At 40.7% G+C, this 20,010-nt stretch overlaps 1 protein-coding gene across 1 annotated transcript in view; it reads left to right on the top strand.

The window, feature by feature from the left end:
* The window catches only part of PRRC2C (proline rich coiled-coil 2C), a 51,771-nt gene that overhangs the window by 1,474 nt on the left and 30,287 nt on the right, over positions 1 to 20,010 (top strand). The window contains exons 3-18 of the mRNA XM_021405075.1: positions 2,648 to 2,754; positions 5,135 to 5,272; positions 6,198 to 6,376; positions 6,600 to 6,679; positions 7,666 to 7,799; positions 7,879 to 7,966; positions 8,250 to 8,388; positions 9,377 to 9,451; positions 10,190 to 10,799; positions 11,577 to 11,743; positions 12,356 to 12,602; positions 13,663 to 13,876; positions 14,659 to 17,022; positions 18,210 to 18,418; positions 18,782 to 18,936; positions 19,193 to 19,526. Of these exons, the coding sequence (XP_021260750.1) occupies positions 2,648 to 2,754; positions 5,135 to 5,272; positions 6,198 to 6,376; positions 6,600 to 6,679; positions 7,666 to 7,799; positions 7,879 to 7,966; positions 8,250 to 8,388; positions 9,377 to 9,451; positions 10,190 to 10,799; positions 11,577 to 11,743; positions 12,356 to 12,602; positions 13,663 to 13,876; positions 14,659 to 17,022; positions 18,210 to 18,418; positions 18,782 to 18,936; positions 19,193 to 19,526 (5,240 nt within the window). The remainder of the gene's footprint in view (positions 1 to 2,647; positions 2,755 to 5,134; positions 5,273 to 6,197; positions 6,377 to 6,599; positions 6,680 to 7,665; positions 7,800 to 7,878; positions 7,967 to 8,249; positions 8,389 to 9,376; positions 9,452 to 10,189; positions 10,800 to 11,576; positions 11,744 to 12,355; positions 12,603 to 13,662; positions 13,877 to 14,658; positions 17,023 to 18,209; positions 18,419 to 18,781; positions 18,937 to 19,192; positions 19,527 to 20,010) is intronic.

Genomic DNA, 20,010 nt, shown 5'->3' with positions numbered 1-20,010 from the left:
TCAAGATAGGTACTAGACAGGAAATAGCGCCTCAAAAATTAATATTAATTATTAATATTGCTTAATAGTAGTTAATATTATTAATTTTTGTAAGGAATAGTCTTTCTGTTGGGGGAGTGGGAGGGAGGAACAAAAAAACTACAAAAAAAATGCCACTTAAGTTGAAGTCGGTATGCTTTTAGGTCCGGTATAAGAGGGCACCTGACATGGCTACCTTTTCTGGTTTTGTGTTTTCTTAGTTTTGGTGGTTCCTTACATGAAATCCTGTAGTATATTCTTGTAAAAATCGGTATTATCACATTAAAATCCTTTTGAAACTAAGAGAAATCCTTGAGTACACGGCAGCTAAGTTAACTTTTAACTTGACAGTTTGTGAGTATGTAAAAAATCTGTTTTAGATGTACATCTGGAAAAACTTTAAAGTTCTTAACTTTGTATACATAAGTTTGAATCTCTACTTCATTTTCCTATCTGTTAGTAGTACGTGCACTTTAATTTGCTTGGTTAGTATGCCGTAAATTCCAGAGACTTCTTATGAAAGTTTTCTGTTATAAACTTCACAACATTGTTTCACGCTGCCCAGATATGTGATACAAACAAAACAGAAGTGGGAGTAGTGCTGGCTCACTGCTGTGTACTGTGTGTAATTTAATTGCCCATTCTCAGTACAACGTCATCCGCTGAGTTTGTTTCACACTTGTGAAGGAGAACTGACAGCAACCTCTAAAGAAAATAGACTTAAGTGTTTCAATAATGTAATTAGAAAAAGTTTTAAAACCAAATTTATTGTCATGTAAGCTTAAAATAGGATATGCTTCACACCACAAAAGTGGAAGTGGCTTTTAAGTGTTTATTCTTTGACTGGGGGTTTGTTTTGGGAAAGACTTGAAATAGAGGCACTGATTTAAAGATGCAGGAAGAAATACCAGCGGTCTTCAAGCTGGATATTGATCCATTTTCTACTTGTGGTTGACAACCTTTCCGTTGCCTGCTACTTATGCTACAAGTATGTTCCAGTAGTTGATTGTGTTTCTAGATGAATAGCTGTCCCTCATCTTCAACTGGAAGCTGTTTGCCTGTTTTTTTTATTATGCATTATGATAAAGGCCTTAAAAACTACATGCAAGTAAAAATACCTGGGGGAAGAACTTTTACCCTGGAATGGGAGTGTATGCCCAGACCACAAATAAATTCTCCTAAATTTAGGCCATCTAATGCATTTACTCAAGTCTTCAGCCCATTTTTTTAGTTACTACTATAGTTCCCCAATTTTCAGTGTATTTATAAACGTTGCAGTTTGTGTATAAAGAGTTTGGATACTTCAAGTATAAATCCTTTTTTTCTTTTGTATCATTGCCTTGGAGTTCACAGGAGTTGCTTATTCCCTGTGTTTGCTTAATTCTTTCCCTGCTGCTTTTCCAAATTGTCACTGGAAGGCCAGTTAGGCAAATAACAGTAGTTTCGTTTGCCTGTTCGATATAGAAGTCTCAGTCACTCTTCACTTCTGCAGGTACAATGAAATATGGTTTTTTTAATGTATTGACAAAATGATCCAAGTTGTTTTGTCCTTTCTGTTGTTGGCATCTGCCATTCCATCCTTATCTATCACGTATTCCTGCTAGCAGTGGCACTGTGTAGTGCTTTGGGCTGACCACTGCAGTTCTCAGATCTAGGATTACTCAGATGATTTAAAGCATTTACAATTGTTTTTTGAAACACGCAGTGGAATTTAGCTGCTAACTGTATAACATTTGTAGAGCTGACTACAGAATCTGTTATTTTCAGAGAAAGATGTTTGTGGATGGCAATTTACTATTATCCTTTACAGAAAGCAAAATAATCTTCAAGGTCTGTGGTGCAAAATTTAATTAAAAAAAAATGTTTTCCAGGATGTTATCTCACTAGTTATCTCTTCACTGGGTTTAATAAAGTGATTTTAGACTATTAGACTTCCCCTATCAAAAAAAAAAAGAAAATTCTGGGAAGCTGGATGTCTTGCAGACTCTGATGTTTTGGAGTCTTAAGTTATTTACACATGCAGGTTTCAGAAATGCCTAGATGAAAAATATCTTCCATTAGTGTACAGTCACCTTTTAGATTGGACAGAATGAGTCATTATTTTAAATGTCTGAGACTGTGTTTGTTCTTCATAAATGTAGATTTTCCCATTCCGATTCATGGTGCCCATAAATTTGTTCATGCTGTTTCAGGCCTTATCAGTTCCTTTACACAGTGATTTCTGATATACTTCTTGTCTATCCATCCGTTAATGGTGATCTTTTTTTCAAGCGCCTTCCGCTTCCAACCCAAGAGCATTGCTCCAAATTATTCCCTTCTGTGGTTGCAGATTGGTTTCTGATGGTCTGATAAACTGCTTAGAAAGTTAGAATTCTATTCATGAAGGACTGCATTTTCTGCCCCTTCATTTTCATTCATTCCTCTCCACTTTGAGTAATCTCTCTCAACAGAATTAGCTAATTTATTCCAATTTTGACTTTTACTGTGACAGCTCCTTTTATATAAGAAAATGCGTTTTCACACAGAAGTTACTGGCTCTTCAGCTGCAGAGTTATCTCCTCTCATTCGCTTGTTTGCAGCAGTAATCCTGACGATCTTGTATTCATGAGTGCTTTTCCTCTAACTCCAGACAGCCAGAGGTGCCGCAGACACAGCCAAAACCTGCTGTTCCTGCTCCTCCAGAAGCAGCCCCTGTTGCCAAATCATGGGCCAACACCAAGCCAGGTGGACAAGATGGTAAGTGATGTTAAATGTGCAGGTGATCTTGACCAGCCTAGTGGGCTGTGAATACTGTTTCTTGCAGCATTCAGACTCAGCAACCTTTTGAGTCTTGAGCAGACCAGCTAGGTCTAAGAATGCCGTGGAAGCAACTTTCATGGCCCGAAAGAGAGGTAGTCCTGTCACTCAAGTGAACTCCAGCCCAGTTTAGCAGCAGGTCTGACTGCCTTTTAAAGGACCTGCATAGCCTCTTTATTTCTGCATCCATCAAAAAAAAAAAAAAGTGATCAGAGCATAGGGTCTTGAACGTGGCTGTTCTGGAGAGAGAAAAATCTCCGCCACTTACTGTAACGCCTACAATTTTTTTGCATGAGAACCATGAACAGTTAGTGGGCAACTTGGTCATAACTTTGGATCATTTTACGCAAAACGTGTGTAGTCTCATTTCTGTGTAAATGTTTGTTACCACAGTACTTTCCTTTTTATTTTATAGATTTTGTTTTCAAAGTGGTAGTGTTCAAGTTCTGTTTTTTCCTCAGAAGAAGCATTAAGGGCGTATTTGGTTGTTTGTTTTACATAATTGTTCTCAATCCTTACACACAATTTCCACTCTTGTGAATCCTAGGTTGAGTGTTCTCATGACAGGTGTAAGATCAAATTGAATCTTTAGCGGAGCTTAAAAATTGCTCATAGAGTTAGAGGTTACTGAGAATTTCCACGTCTCCATTATGGAAAATAAAGTATGACATGTTTTATACCTTAAATTCAAGACTTGCAAGCTTTCTGTGACTGAAAAACAGAATTCTGGCTTCCTTGTGGAAGAAGTCAGCTCTCTACAGATGTGTTAGAATAGTAAAATCTAAAATATATGGAGGTAGCTTTTAAGACTTTATTTAGAGTTTGTTAACATAACATGTCTAATGACTTTGCCATTTCTTGCTGTAAGTGTTAGAAGTGGCAATTCTATATTCTCCATTTCTTGCTCTCCTGTATAATGCTCAGTGCTTCCTTCATTCTCAAATATAGAAACTCTCCCCCATAAAGCTCTTGCTGGAATGTTGTATAAGAGGTTTTTTATTTAAAAAAAAAAAAAGAATTAACACTGGAATGCAGATCACTTTGCACCAACCTTTCTACATAAGCTGATAAAATCATCTCTGATGTGACACAGGAAATAATGATTCAGCTCAGTGGCTTCAGAATGCGTTTAGCTAATTATTTTATGGTTACCATGGCAGCTTGTGTGCCAAGCCCAGATGGCATCCTCATTTCATTCAATTAATGCAGTGGTGGGTTTGCTGTTTCCAGAAGAAATACAGAATGTGAATTGGCTTCAGCTGCTCGCTATCATCCTTAATTTGAAACTTGGGGTACACCTGTTGTGTTCATACTTCCCTGATCTGCAGTTGGCTGGTGGAACTTGTGCTTCTTCCAGATGCCTTGCACATGTTCCAGCAGTCATTCAGCGAGCTGCCTCATGCTCCTTGCATAAGCGTCAGCTGAGTAAGGCTAAACTAAGTTCCTCTCTGATGGTATTGATAATTATGCTGGAAAAAAAAGCAATTCCAAAATCTGATGAGCAGCATGTATTTCTTTGGCTTGTGCATTGGTTAGGGGTTGGGGTTAATTGCCACCATATTGTATTTGAAATCTTTAACAACTGTTGTTGGCTGAAGATGTGTCTATTTCAGGCTGATAGCTTAGGTGCTCCTAGGCTGGTAACTGAGGATGCTGTTGTTTAGCAGCCGAAACATTGTTGCTGCATAAACTTGGGCAGCAAACATGTTTCAAGATTCATAGAACTTTCACATGCTACAGGACCTCCAAAATGCCTCCCTTGCCTGGGAGGCCATTTGTTTAGTGTGCCTGTAGTTTTCAGTCACCTTGAACTGTTGGATGTGGCTGCTTAGGAACACGAAGAATCTAATGCCCAGTAACAAAAAAAAACAAGTTAACATGACCTGTAGTAGGTGAAGTTGGAAGATGGAAAGCTTTTAAGCTGATCTGTGGGCACAGAGGTAATTACTGTTGTATTTGCCGTCATCACGTTGCAAGATCCCTGTCTTTCGTGCTGCATTGTTATTGCTATGATCTTTCATGGATCAGAAATGACAGAAGTTCGTTTAGCTGCTGGCTTAAAAGAAGAAAGTATATAATTGAGGGTGGGTTTTCTTGAACTTTTTTTTTTGTTAATTTACCTTACAGTCCACATAAACATTCAACAGCTTTAATAGTAAATATAAATGTTTTATGAGGGTTGCTCTTGGCTTGCAAATTCTATTGCCATTAAATTAATGACCTTATGCTTCATTTCTTAAGAATGATCAGGCTTATAGGATCACTTTTCAAACTGCTTTGATTACAGAAAATTCGTGATTGTGAACATCTTATTTTGTAGGTCCAGCCCTTCCAGTGAATAGTTATTTCCAGCAAGAGTTTCCCAGTCTGCCGGCAGCTGGGGATCAAGATAAGTCAGGCAAAGAGAAGGATGCATCTGAAGAGGTCCATGGATCTGGACCCAGCTTGAGACCACAAAGTAAGTATATGGTACAAATTTTAGTGAAATTGCATGCAGTTGTGTGGAATGCATATTTGCTCCCCATACGAAAGAAATTTATGAATGCTCTTTTAAGGATTCAGTTCTGCAATAATTAAACACCTGCAAACAGTCCTCCCACCTGAAAATCTCGTCACTCTCTCCTCCATTATATGGTTACCTTGTTTAAGAGCTTGTCGTAATGATTTTTGTTTGGTTCCCTTCTGCTTTACTGTGTTCTTGGTGTGGAAAGCAGGTATTTACTTGTATCCTCCAGCTCACTTCGTGTTTGTCCAGGCTGATGCTCTGAGGAGCGTTTGCACAATGTTGATGTTTTCTTCCAGCTGCTAGATGTCGTGACAGCTAGAATGTATATTCAAGAACTATCCTGCTAACTGATGAAATATAACCCTCATCATTTCCATTCCATCCTTCATGAGTGATACAAGCCAGTATCTGGATACTTCTTTACTTGGGAATGTAACACGCAGATATGTCATTTTTAGCTGCTTGAGAATTTTGTGATATTCCTCTTTGAAAGAAGCTTGATCTTTCCGTTGGCAGCATCTGTGCATCGAATCAGCGGAGGATCACTTATCACAGCTAAAGCTGTTTTGTATCTTGTACTATTATCAGCATCCTTGCTAAATGGCGTTGTGCTTTAGAAGGTAGACAAAAACAACTAGAGCGATCTATAAATTAACTCTTACCCTTTGGGTTCACAGCTGGATGTAGGGATGAAGAAGATTAGAAAACAACCTCCATTTTCTTAGTAGCAAATGTCTGTCTGCACAGATTTGTGTCATTGGCAACTGCCTAGGAAGATCAAGTCTGGTCTTGTTTTCTTTTACTGATTCTGTCTATGCAGATGTTACTCGTTGGAGAGAAGGTGGTAATAAGAACAATTCACCCATTTCTCCAACAGATCAAGAAGCTAAGGCTCTTGGGCAGGAAGATGGCAGTGCTACTCCAGCAGAACAAAATGATGGGCAGAAGGCAGCAGAGAAGAGGGATGCGCGGTTACCACAGGTCCCACAGCCCAAGCTGAATGGCCAGCAGCAGCCGCCCATCTCATCTCAGTACAGGGCGATGATGCCGCCTTACGTAAGTGGTGGTTACACAAAGTTTTAAGCAGCAAGGATTGGTTATTGGCTGAGTGCTTGTAATCATTCTACCTTTGTGGCCTGATGGTCACACAGTCGTCATTAGAGCAGACTGTTTTGAGTGAAGAGCCTTGCTTTACTTCCATTCTGATTCCGTTGTTTTCAGTATGTCAGATACAATGATGTTTTTTTAACAAATGATTTCTGTTTTAAACTTTTCTTAGATGTTTAATCAGTATCCTAGAATGGCATATCCTCCTTCCATGCAAGGCCCAACAAGGTTTCCTAATTCTGAGCCTAGTAGGTAAGATACAAGTGTTCTTGTTCTGTGATTATGAACTCTGCATCTGACTGTAAGGGGGAAAATTAAAAAGAAGAAAGAAAAACATTGCACCGATTGTCTTGATTACAACTATACGCTGTCTCTAGTTAGTCTTATAACTTTAGCTTGTGTGGAGTACTGCTATATAGCAGCTATATAGTGTTTGACAACTCAGCTGCAAAACTAAGAGAATCCTGCACGTTACAGGGGTTTCTAATGGGAGAAGTAGGAGAGAGGGACGCCTTTGTAACTTTGAGCAGCACTTTATCTGCAAAAAGGACTGTTGTTCCAGTGTCACAATGAAAGTAGTTAATTTCTGGTTCACAGCTCTACCGCTCTTTAATTAAAGTGGAACTCTAATCCTTTTTAAAAAAAAAAGTAATTTTCCTTCTTTCTGTGCATCCGTCCTTAGTTGAGGATGGCTGTGAACGTGTGTGAGGAAATGGAATTGTATAGGGTACAAACTTCAACAGCTGATCTGCAGTTGGGGTCCAGCAAGATGGCCAGAGAGGCTGGGGGTGACAGCTGGGAGAGCTTGAATAAAAGAGCAGAGAGAGTACAGAACCTTCGGCAATGAGGAAAGCATGAAATGTGTAGTGAAATGTGTAGATATCTGAGGTTGGCAGCAGCATAAGAAGAATGCCAGGTCCATGCAGTGCATTGTTTGAAAGCTACAAGTTGTGTGATTTTTTTGACCATCAACCAGCGACATGGAACATTTAGTTTATTTAGGAGGCGTTTAAACAAGGCTATGGCATCTTATCTTTCTCTTCTTTAGAGAACTACATGGTGGTGTGGCAGTAATGATTTGAACTGCAGTAGTCTCATGTGTGATACTTCACATTTATCCTGATGTGAGGAAACAGGACTGCATACTTGAAACAATTTTCGTGCAACTTGACCTTCTATCTAGTCATTTTGCTGGAAAAAATAGTGGTGATGGCCTTTGTTTCTCTTTATTTTTGTAGAGGGCCAAGGGGAAGAGGACCACCTTCGTGGTGTTCAGAACCTATTGAGCGCCCATCCATTCTTAGTGCTAGTGAACTTAAAGAACTTGATAAATTTGATAACCTGGATGCTGAGGCTGATGAAGGCTGGGCAGGTAAGAACCTCAGATTAATGATTTCTTTGTATATTTAATTTTTCTGAAAGATTAATTGAATATTTGTTTGTATTATCAGGTGCTCAGAGTGAAGTGGATTACACTGAGCAGCTGAACTTCAGTGATGACGATGAGCAAGGAAGTAGTCAAAAAGAGAAGGAAAGTGGGTGAGTTGGTGCTTCTAGTTGTGTGTGAGTGTTACACAGCTAGCTTAGCTTTTGGGAAACCTGAATGAAATGAGTGTGTGAAGTACTTATTCCAGTAACGCTTACTTCAGTGATTAAATACTGTCTTAAACTGTGTAACTGTCTGCAGCCTGTGGGGCGTGAAGTGGAAATGATTTTTCTTGTGAGAATCTTTGACTCTTGCTTAGGTATGTTGAGGATGGAAGATAAGTTGCCAAAGAGCTGTATGGAATACTCCTTCCATTTTTCTTATCTCTTTGCACAGTGATGAACAAACACCATCAAAAGATTCTCAGAGCCCTGATGGCCAGAAAGAGGAAGAACAGACAAATGCTAAGTCTGCCACCCAGGCTTCTGCAACAGCAACCAAAGGATCTTACGGCAAAAGTTCTCAGCTTGATCAGGTTTGTGTTTTCATCTCTTCAGCTCTTCTGGCAAGGTCCTTGTCAGGAGAGATTCCCCTCTGCTTCTTCTGAAACAGTTGGGTGGATTAAGGTTATGAACATGATTAAAAGCATCATCTACTGCTTATCTGAGCTGTAGTAACTGATGGGGTGTTGTTAGCTTTTTTCTAGTCCCAAATAAAAATAACGTGTCTTTGTCTAGTGTGTTCTAACCCACAGTTGTGAGAGGTGAGAACTCATGTCAGTTACTGTTGCCCAGCTGACAGGCTTTAACTTGATTACTTTGTCTGTCCATTGGTGTAACAGCGAATAAAGCCATTCTGGTGTCCATCATGTTTTGCAGAGGCGCAGAGAAATAGTGCCATGTTGACCCACACACTTTCTTTATTTTCTTTTTTTTTTTTTTAAATCATGACCTGGATTTCTTCAGCACAGCTTTGCTGTAGTGTGTCAGCTTGTTTCTTCTCAGGTAGATAGATTTTTCTATAGACATTGTAGAATGCATCAGTTCAGCCATTTTGGTTTTTGGATTATCCTGTTGTAGTGGAAGAGTGGCAACCATCTCAGCTTGTGCCTGCTTCAGCTTGGTGGTTTTTTTTCTCCCCATGAAAAGCTACTGTTGGGGTTGAGTGAAAATTTCCTAGAAACATTTTTCCTGACACCAGTGACAATGAAGATGGGTGATCCTGAATTTGTTTTTCTTGCTCTTTTTCTCTGTATAAAGATTGTCATTTTCCAAGGTGTGATACTACACCGAATCTGAAGAAAAACACTGCAGTAAACTAAACTTCAAAGTTTGTAAGCTTTTTAAGTAGTTGTTCAGCTGCAGTGAAGTCATTCTTGCCATCTTTGCATGCTAATCTATATTCTATGCAAGGTAGTTCACTAGATACAGTATTTTAATGTAGTAGGAAATTGTACACCTACAAATTGCCAGCCTTACTCTTGTTACAAGTTATTTACCCTGGTACTGTGTTCAATCCAATAGGATCGGGGTCCAGCACAGCCCTCTATGCATGAAAGAGGTGGTCCTCCTCTTCATCCCAAATCTATTCTACCACCGGTAAGAAAGATCAGAATTGTCCTTATTTTCTTGCGTTAAATTCCTTAATGCTTTGGTGGAGGGAATTAAGCTTGGAAAAGTAACAATGCTTCACATGGGGGTATGCCTTTTTCTGTAACGGTTAAAGCGATTGTAGTATCTGGGGCCAGTAAGAATAGGACCTCAACACAGCAATGCTGCTAATTGTGTAAATGGTGTAAATCTTGTAAGTGGTGTGTGAAATGCTTGTGAACTTCAAGAGCTTTTGATTATCTAGCTTTACTTGGGACTAGAGAGGAGAGGGACATTAGGAAGGTGTGTAAGGGCTGAGTGTGGCTTAATATTGGCTGCACGCCCAGGCAAACAGGGAAATGAAGTTCTGAGTGAAACGTGTAGGTAGCAGCTGCTTACCAGTTTTCAACAGTGCTTATTAAAACCTTAGTTATCCTGAGATAACCTTGAATTTTGTTGGCTCCTTGGACTGTCTGTCTGAGATCTGCCAGAGCAAACTGTAACCAAATCTAGAAGGCTTTTGTCATCGTTGCGGTCACTTTGCATTAGCAGCAATAAGAAGTGACACAAGCTCAACTGAATCTTTACTTTCTGAGTTCAAGTTGCATGGATATGGTGTCTTTCAAACCTTACTTTGTAAAAATGCCATCCAAACACATCAGTAGGCAAACAGTTAAAATATTGTATTTCAGCTAGTTTGTTATATGTAATCATGCTATAGCTGACTCACTGATTTCAATACTACAGCATCCTCCTCCTCCTGATCGCCAACTGGGACCTGGAAGGCAGGGACCCTTTCCCCCTAAACCGGTACCAGATGAAGATGAAATCTGGAAGCAGAGGAGAAGACAGCAGTCAGAGATATCAGCTGCAGTCGAGCGAGCCCGTAAGCGCCGAGAAGAGGAAGAAAGAAGAATGGAAGAACAAAGAAAAGCAGCTTGTGCAGAAAAGCTGAAACGGTTAAATGAGAAATTTGGTTGTATGACAAAACCCTCCCGGGAAGACCCTCTGAAAGAAAGAGAGAGGGAGAGGGAAAGAGAAAGGGAGAGAGAAAGGGAAAGGGAGAGGGAACGGGAGAGAGAGCGGGAAAGAGAAAAGGAGAGGGAGAGGGAAAGGGAAAAAGAAAAAGAAAAAGAGAGGGAGAGGGAAAAAGAAAAAGAAGAAAAAGAAAAACTGGAGAAAGCAAAAGAGCAAGAAAGGGAAAAAGAGAAAGAAAATGAGAGAGAGAAGGAAGAAAAGGAGAAGGAGAAAGAAGAGGAAAAACCAGTACACGAAGCTCCTGAGCCTGTGGAACCTGTGGTAACGCCTGTAGTAGAGAAACAAGAAAGTGAAAGCAGGAATAACAAGGAAGAAAAAGGTATGCTTGCATGCGAGTAGGAGTTGTCTCTCTTGAAGCTGAGCCACAGAGCACAGTAGTAATCTAGCAGTCTGCTTGGCATACCTGATGAACTTGGTGCATCTAGATGATATATTTTCCTGGCACGCTGCAGCTGCTGACTCTGTCATTTGAGCTAGACCTGTCTGACCAATTCGTGAAAGTGTTAAAGGAAAAATTGAGTTCTGTGATTTAAGCAAAACATGAAAGAATACAAAAAAAAAAGCAAAAGACCTTTTTCTTGCTAAAAGAGACTCAGCAATTCATATTGCCAAAAGGCAACATCAGTTATTTCAGCTATTCTGTTCTTTAAGCAAGCCTAGAGAAGTAGACACAAAGAGCACATGTTTATACTTAGCGCATTTTTTTTAGTGGAGTTTGAATGCCACAGGAGATCTCTGTTAGGTTATTCTTAATACGTTGGTGTCATCCCTTAAATGGATAAAAATGATTGTAAACCTGAATTTTGGTTCATAAAGAAATTGATTAAAACTTAATACAGTTGGTCTTCTTAAATCACACAATACTTGCAGCGTAAGCTGAGCAGTCATTTACAGTTTTTTGAGTTTAAAGGGAACGCTGAGAAATATTAATATTTTGAGATTGTTCTTTTGTGTGTTTTGGAAATTCTAACTGTGAGGTTAGAGAAAGCAGGCTGCTTTCATTTTAGAAAGATATCCTTTATCTGACACTCTGGTTAATGTGAAGTTATTAGCTTTAAAATGCACTCTTGTGTCCTGCATCTGTTTTTTTCAGAAGATCAGGCAGTCTTTACCCGACAAGACAGTGGTCGGAATGAGAAAGAGATTTCACAGGTGACTCACGAGAGCGAACCAGAATCAGGATCTCAACCTCGTCCTGCTGTTTCCTCAGGCTATTCTAAACAGTTCCAGAAATCATTACCACCGAGATTCCAGAGGCAGCAGGTAACTGGCTAGTTTGCTAGAAGGAGAAATAACATGATGTCTTCTGCTTCATTCTGAATGACTGTAGGAGTTTGGGGGGGGCGGGGGAGTCCAAGTTGTTGGCCTCCAGCTTCTGTAATATGTATTGTATTGGCAAAATTGGCTTTGTAGGGAGCACTTCCCATCACTTGCAAAGTACACAAGTATGCAGGAGACAAGAGAGGCTTTTAAAACTGGCTGCTTTTGGCATCAGTTACCAGAAGTAGAGCATTGCCCCATGGATACTTGATCATTGTTTCTGCAGCTTTACATTAAAGGCCATGGCACTCACAAATATATTTTGCATTCAGTTCCTATGGTCTGAAGAGCACTGGTCATTCACAACATGAACAACGTGTGGATTGTTCTGTATCTCAGCTGAACACTAGCAAAACTGTAGCTATTCTAAATTGTAGAGTCTGCCTCCGCCACCCCTCCTTTCTCCTAGTTCATCCTGATTTGTGTTTGTGATTAATTTTCAGAATGTTCAGTATCCCAGAGGTGACTGCACCCCTTGTTTCTGAGGGTTATTTTAATTCTGCTCAAGTCTTCATCTTAACATAAAGTCCTGTAATGTGATTTTCTATTATTCAGGAGCAAATGAAACAGCAGCAGTGGCAGCAACAGCAGCAAGGTGTAATTCCACAGTCTGCTCCTTCTCAGCCTTCTAGTGGCCCTGTCCCTCCTCCCCAGCATAGACCTCTTTACCAACCAATGCAACCACATCCGCAGCATTTAGCTTCAATGGGTTTTGATCCACGGTGGCTTATGATGCAGTCTTACATGGACCCTCGAATGATGTCAGGAAGGCCTGCAATGGATATGCCTCCTATTCATCCAGGTAAAATCTGGCAGCTCTTCTGACCCGTTGAGCTTTTGGGTTTGAAATAGATGTCTTTTCTTAACCATGTTATATATGGTAAATGAGCTTTATTAAAAAAAAAATGAAGCATCATTGGAGACAAAGTAGATTTTAATGATTCTGGCAGATTGAGACTAGTCATGCATCAATGTATATCTTGACTACAAAGTAAAATCAGAGCTTTCTCCTGTGTCACAGGCAAATTACTGATGGCTGTATTCAAAATGTCAGGATAAGCCTTACTTGCTTACGGATATTATAGTTGGTATGAGTTACATTGTTATGCTATAAAAACAGTATATTTACTGTTCATCTTTCATGATATGTTAGCTTTTGGTGTTACTTGAATTATTTCAAATTTTTAAAAAAAAAAAAGTTATTTTTATCTTACGTGCTTGCATTTCTGGAGTCTTGCTAAATTCCTATTTTGAAATTCTTGACACTGAAAAGTCCTTTTAAGCTTTCAGAATGGCTGTCTGATTTGTGATTAGGAAAACTAATGTGCATAAATAACACCAGACTGGCAAATAATGTAGTGGAGAGACCACTGAGTCAGAAGGAGCAGGGCATGAGGGAATGCATCTCTTGAAAGGAATGTAAGGATTGAATGGAGGAAATGGTAACCTAAACAAAAATGATTAAAACCATAATACTGTTTTAAAAATGTTAACAAAATGGGACCTGGAGTCTTAATAGAGTACCAAGAACCACCTGTATGTACATTCATCTTGCCTTCTGCCATTCGTATCTTAGAGCGTAATCTTCATTCTGAAGTCTACAGGTCTACAGGCCTGGTTCTCTCCATTGTGATGGAAACAGGCAGCTTTTGCTTTTGTTGGTGTAGAGGGCACTGGTGGTGAGTATGACTTAATCATTCTGAGATCAGTTGACAGTGAATAGACATTGGGTTCCAATAAGAGAAGGTGCAGAGGAAAAATAGGAGGACAGAATAGTGCTTTTCAGGACCTCCTGATATGCTTTGTGTTTCATGAGTTAAGTCTCTTTGCTAATTCAGTTGTTGGACTTAAACTTGTAACAGGAATTATGCCTCCCAAACCACTGATGAGAAGAGACCAGCTGGAAGGATCAGCAGCTAGTTCAGATTCATTCGAACATATAGCTCGCTCAGCAAGAGAGCATGCTGTTCCTTTGTCAGAGCCCCGCATAATGTGGGGGTCAGATCCGTACCCCCATGCAGAACCTCAGCGAGCTAGTTCTCCTCCCAAAGTGTTAGAAGAGCCTGACAATTTGAGGTAAGCCTGAGCTATATACTCTCGTCTGTCACTACTGAGCCACACCTGCTTATGCATTTGGCTGTGTAATTTGTTTTGTAAAACATGGTTTAAACTGTAAATTCAGGCCAAGTTATTGCTGCTTTTCACACAAAACTTTAAAAGGAGTTGTGGCTAGAAGGAATGTACTTGGCACTCTTGTATAAAACAAGACATGCCTGCCACTTAATAGGGCATAGAATAACAATTTACCCATTGTTTAGGATCCTTAACCTGACTTGATGAATGATGATTGCTGTAATTCTGCGAATTTTCAGTTTTATAGAATGCTGCTGCAGTGTTGCTGTCCTTTGTCTGCTCTCCGTCTTCCCCATATTAGTGAGCTTCTGCCTGGCATATATCAGTTTCAAAAATGATGTGTTAAGTGCAAGTGGTATAAACCAAGATGGTTGCCTTGGGCTTTTGCCTTGGGCATCTTTGTTGTACGCCCCCTCCCCCCCCCCGTTTTTTTTTCCTGTAGTATCATACTTGCCAATAGCCTGCTAACATGGAGGTTCCGTCTAAAATGCATATATAGCCATTAATATTAATAGGTTCCTAAAGCCAACTGTACATCTGGCACTGAATTTTTAACCAGAGTGGCAAAAAATGGATCCCTCTAAAACTAGCAGCCACTGTGAAAATTGATACGTTGTTTCCTGGATCTGACAGAAATCCTTCATACGAACAGAAAATCATTTAAGTAAGTATTTATGAATGAGAACTTTATCCCCCCGGTAATGTTCATAATCGTTGTTTCTTAGATCTGAGGCACACTTGGAGCAAGAACGAGTTGCTGTTCCTGCTGCACCTTATCCTGTAGAACACAACCAGCTGGACTCTCATCCAAAGACAGACTTTTTCAGAGAACCAGGAGAGGTGGAAGTACAAAAGTTCCCAAGCAGGCCTTTGGAAGATGCCCAGCCTCTCCAAACTGACACATCTAACACTAAAGTTAATTTTGAAGGAATTGATGAGAATATTTCACGCAGCTCTGCGGAAGAACACATGCCTGTGGGGGAAAGTCACTCTTCATTAAAGAGAAGCATTTCCCATGGCTCAAGTCATTCTCTGAAATCAGAAGAACAGAGGAATGAGACAACAGCAAATATCCCTAAAATAAGTAGCAGGCCTGTTGAGTCGAAGGAGACAATTGAGAGAATTGAGATTAAGCCCAAAAAAGAAGTTTTGATCAATAATAGAACATCCGAAGGACCTAAACCTGAAAAAACTTTTAAACCTAAGTCTGAAACAAGATGGGGTCCTAGGCCTGGTTATGGCAGGAGAGAGGAAGGCAGTGATAGACCAATAAGAAGATCGGGTCCTATTAAAAAACCTGTGCTTAGAGATATGAAAGAGGAGCGTGAGCAGAGAGAAGAGCGTGAACAAAGAAAAGAGAAGGAAGGAGAAAAAATAGCTAGTGAAAAACCAACCAAGTCTGAAAAAAGCGACAAAAAGGAAGCACCTCAAGTGCCAGTGCCTCAGACTGAGCCAGAGACATCCACCTCTAGCAGTGCTCCTTTGGCTAAGAAGATGGTCCAAGATGCTGCTCCAACACCAGCAAGCCCAGAGAGCAGTCAGACTGAGACTGCAGCTAAAGTTCCAGTTCAGCCACCCCCTCCTCCAGTCTCGCAGCAGCTACCAGCTGCACAGCCTGCTGTTCCACAGCTTCCCCCTGCGGTACTGCAGCAACCACCGGCTCAGCCACAAGCACAGCAGCAGCCACAAGCACAGCAGCCAGTTACCACAGTGAAAGAGGAAAAGCAGACAGAGAAAGTAGTTAACAAGGAGACTGTAGAGAAACCACGCTTAGAAACCAGACCAGTAAAAAGAGAGCCTGGCTTACCACCTAGGACATACTGGAAAGAAGCTAGGGACAGAGACTGGTTCCCAGATCAGGGATACAGAGGCAGAGGTCGTGGGGAGTATTATTCTAGAGGTCGTAGCTACAGGGGTTCTTACGGAGGACGTGGTCGGGGCAGTAGGGGCCATAATAGGGAGTATCCACACTACAGAGATACTAAGCCTAGAACAGACCATGTGCCTTCTGGGCCTGTTAGGCAAAGAGAAGAGAGTGAAACTCGCAGTGAGAGTTCAGACTTTGAAGTAATTCCAAAACGACGGCGACAGCATGGTTCAGAGACTGATTCTGACAGCGAAGTTCACGAAAGTGCAAGCGACACTCTGCTTTCGGATAAGGATAGTCTCATCAAAGGCAAGCACCCAAAAAGAGAGGAGAGAACTGATGGCAAGAAACCTACAAAGCCGCTGTCATTCAAACCTGAAAACAATATCAGAGTGGACAGTAGATCTCTGGAGAAAACATATATAAGAGATGATGAGAATAAACCTAAACCAGGGTTTCTTCCTAAAGGAGAGCCTTCTAGACGGGGCAGAGGGGGAATGTATAGACGTGGTGGAAGGGATCCCGGTGGGCGTCCTCCACGACCATCCACAATAAGGAGACCAGCCTACAGAGACAATCAGTGGAACCCCAGACAAACAGAGATCATTAAACCAGAAGATGGGGAACCTCCAAGGAGAAATGAGCATTACGGACCTATACCGGTTGACAAAAGACCTCCAAAATTCGAGAGGAAGTTTGATCCAACTAGAGAGAGACCACGAAGACAAAGGCCTGCTCGGCCTCCAAGGCAGGATAAGCCACCACGCTTCAGGCGCCTAAAAGAGAGAGAGGCTGCATCGAAGATAAATGAGGCAGTAACCAGCTCATCAACTACTGCTGCAGTCCCTAATGCAGTTACTGAGCCCTCCAACGCTGCTCTGGATGTTTCAGGAAGTAAGACGCCAGACTTGTCCAACCAGAATTCTTCAGACCAGGCAAATGAGGAGTGGGAAACGGCCTCGGAAAGCAGCGATTTCAATGAGAGGCGTGAGAGGGATGAGAAGAAAACAGCAGATGTAGCAGCGCAGGTGGCTGCAAAAGCAGGAGAAAACACTGGAGCTCCGAAAAGGGAAATAGCCAAGAGAAGTTTCTCTAGTCAGCGGCCTGGAATAGACCGTCAAAACAGACGTGGCAACAGTGGACCTGCTAAACCAGGGAGGACCTTCTCAGGGCCTAGGAGTGACAGGCGGAGTGGTCCTCCACCCAGAAGTGGAAAAAGAGGGTGAGTACCAGCTTCGGTGAGGAAGCAGCGTAGCTGTGGTCATGCGTCGTTCTGTTGTGGTTCAGAGTCATTTATAATTGTTTCAGATTTGTAGTAACTGGTAGACAAGTGCAAGATAACCACGTGCACCCATATCTCTGTGCTTTCTGTTTTTTGGTTTGTGTGTAGAATCCAGAAAACTGACTGAAGTGCAGAGTGTTCTTACATGTATGCACAGTGTTAAAAGCTTAATTAAAAAAAAAAAAGAAGTAACGTATTTTCTCAGTCGTGGTGTTTCCCAAGATCTGGATGCAAGCTGAAGGGTTAATGTGAACGCTTTTGCAGTTTAATACATAGGTTGCTGCCTTCCATTTGGCCTGTTGTATTTTTAGGTCAATCATCTAACAAAAGCATGCTGAGACATGCTTGCCATTGAGAATAAATTTTGTTTCTCTATACTTGAAATTTGATTAGAACTTGATAATTATCTAATGTTACTGTTTTCCCACTGTTTTGTAGCCATAGAACACAGTAGTCCAATAGGTGGGAAGCAGAGCAAGCCATTTCTTCATTGATTCTTTAACTTTCTTGTTCTTGTAGGTTGCCATATATTAAGTTCACATTTTGCCTGGACTTTAAAACTTGAAATCAGTGCTCTAATCTCTGAATTAAAAATACTGAGACTTTCTTTGATTAACTAGTCAGTTAAATATGATTTTGAAACAAAGGCTGGGTTTTCCAGGTTCCACAGCAAAGCCAGAATGCTTCAAGTCTCTGACTCTGATGGCTGCAGAGAGCTTCTGGCAAGGGAGCCTATGAAACATTGCATACTGTAAGCTTCCATTTTTGTGTGTGCTTGTTTGTTTGTTTCTCTGCAGAAGGCTTTACTAGAGTTTTGAACTGCAAACCTGCTGCATTTTGGTGTGTCTAACTACATAGAGTGAGGCAGAGTTCGTCTTAAAATCTTCCCCTTTTTTTTCCTATGAATACTTCTGACAGCAGTGCGTTGGATATGTCACCAAAACAGCTTTTGCTCTGCTTAATTTCTGCTCACTGAGGAGTTGAAAGTAAATGTCTGAAGCCTACCAAGAAGTTGCACATTAAACACTCTCGACCCTATAATGTGATTTGCATTTTGTTCGTTCCTTCCTTCCTATGCTCTTTGGATGGTAATTAATTTTCCTAATATAATGTTTTTTCTAATATAGGCCATTTGAAGACCAGACAGCAAGCGTGCCTGGTACTGATCCCAGCAACAGCAACTCTTTGCATCAGGAAGAAGGAGGTGTTAACGGAGCAGGACAGAAGAGCACCAAGGATGCAAGTGGCAAAAAGAGAGAGGAACCTAAAGCTGGTCCAAAGAAGCCAAAGGAAAAAGTGGATGCTTTGTCTCAATTTGATCTTAATAATTATGCAAGTATGTATTGATAAGATGCCATGCTAACAAGAATTTGTAACCCTGCAGCTTTGCTGGATATATTGCTAGATGTTTGAAAATGTACAAAAGAAGATGACTTTTTGAAATGCATGAGTAATTGTATATTTTAGTATTGCTACTTTTGCCATATTTAGTTAACGTTTTCACTTAGTAAATATTCCCTTCTAGTTCACTTGCAATGTACTTAGTAAGCAAAGCTTTAGCTTTTATCAAGGCCATCATCTGTATCTGCTTATGGAGAAACTGCTTCTACCTAAAGCAGTTCTCACTTGATGTATTTTATCATGCACTGCACGTGAAGCTGTTAAAACAGCAACATCTGTATCTTTCCTCTTTCAATAGGTGTTGTGATCATTGATGATCACCCTGAAGTGACAGTAGTTGAAGACTCCCAGTCTAACTTGAATGATGATGGTTTCACTGAAGTGGTGTCTAAGAAACAACAGAAACGCTTGCAAGACGAAGAGCGCAGAAAGAAGGAGGAACAAACAGTGCAGGTACAAGACACAGCATTTGTAGCAGGCATTTGTGATGGGAAAGAGCTCCTTGCAATACTGGGAATGTTATGAGGTGTGCAGTATCTTGGTTTCAAGAAGCTATATTTTCACCACTTAAATGTAACTAGATAGTCGTATTAATTTTGCATTGTTAAGAATTAGTAGATTAAACTAATTTTCACTTGGACGTCTTAGGATTCAGTACTTACTGTTTGGGCTACCAGCTGCAAGAGTGAAAATTGGCTTCCACTTGCAGGTTTGGACCAAAAAAGGATCGAGTGAAAAAGGTCGAGGTCAAAATTCCAAACTCCCACCCAGGTTTGCCAAAAAGCAGCAGCAACAGGCAGCAGCTGCAGCTGCACAGCAGGCACAAGCTCAGGCACAAACTCCGTGTGCAGCACCAACTCCAGGTCAGCCACCAGCTTCTGTTCAGCCTCAAAATCAGACTGCAGGAGGGACAACAGCCAGCACAGAATACACAGTGTCAGGCAAAGTTTTGCAGAACACCCAGGCTCACAATGGTCTAGGAACTGAACTATGGGAAAACAAGGTGCCTCCTACAGCAGTCCTGAATGAAATCTCCAAAAAATGTAAGTAGTGTCTTCTGGATTCTTTTTTTTTTTGGGTTGGGGGGGGGCAAGTATTGTAGTTAGAAAATGCTGATTCTCATCTCTTGTGTTTGTACATGGAAGTGTATTTTGCACAGGGAATAGAGGGCAACAGTGTAATACTGTAACCTATGAATACCCCTTCAAAGAGACTTCTGTAGTGTGACATCACTCAGTATTTTCTGTTGTTATCATATTCTTTATTTACAAAAAATAAGGATATCACTCCCTTCAGAAATCTGTGTTTTGCTAGGCTTGGTCAAGCTTCCAAATGTGATGATCAACCCACTTAAAAACAGCTAAATAGGAATCATATTGCTAACTCCTGGATAGGCTAACAACTTCTGAATCAGAACTTGGTTAATCAACACATCTATGGACTAATTTTCCTCAGTTGGTAACTTTAGTCAGTGCATTGAGCAACTTAGGTTTTTTGGGTGATGATTTGGTTTTAACTCTTTTCTTA

The sequence above is a fragment of the Numida meleagris genome, chromosome 7 (genome assembly GCF_002078875.1).
Source record: "Numida meleagris isolate 19003 breed g44 Domestic line chromosome 7, NumMel1.0, whole genome shotgun sequence".
NCBI classification, from domain to species: Eukaryota; Metazoa; Chordata; class Aves; order Galliformes; family Numididae; genus Numida; species Numida meleagris.
Note: the sequence above shows the minus strand (reverse complement) of the source record. Positions and strands in the feature narration are given on the sequence as shown.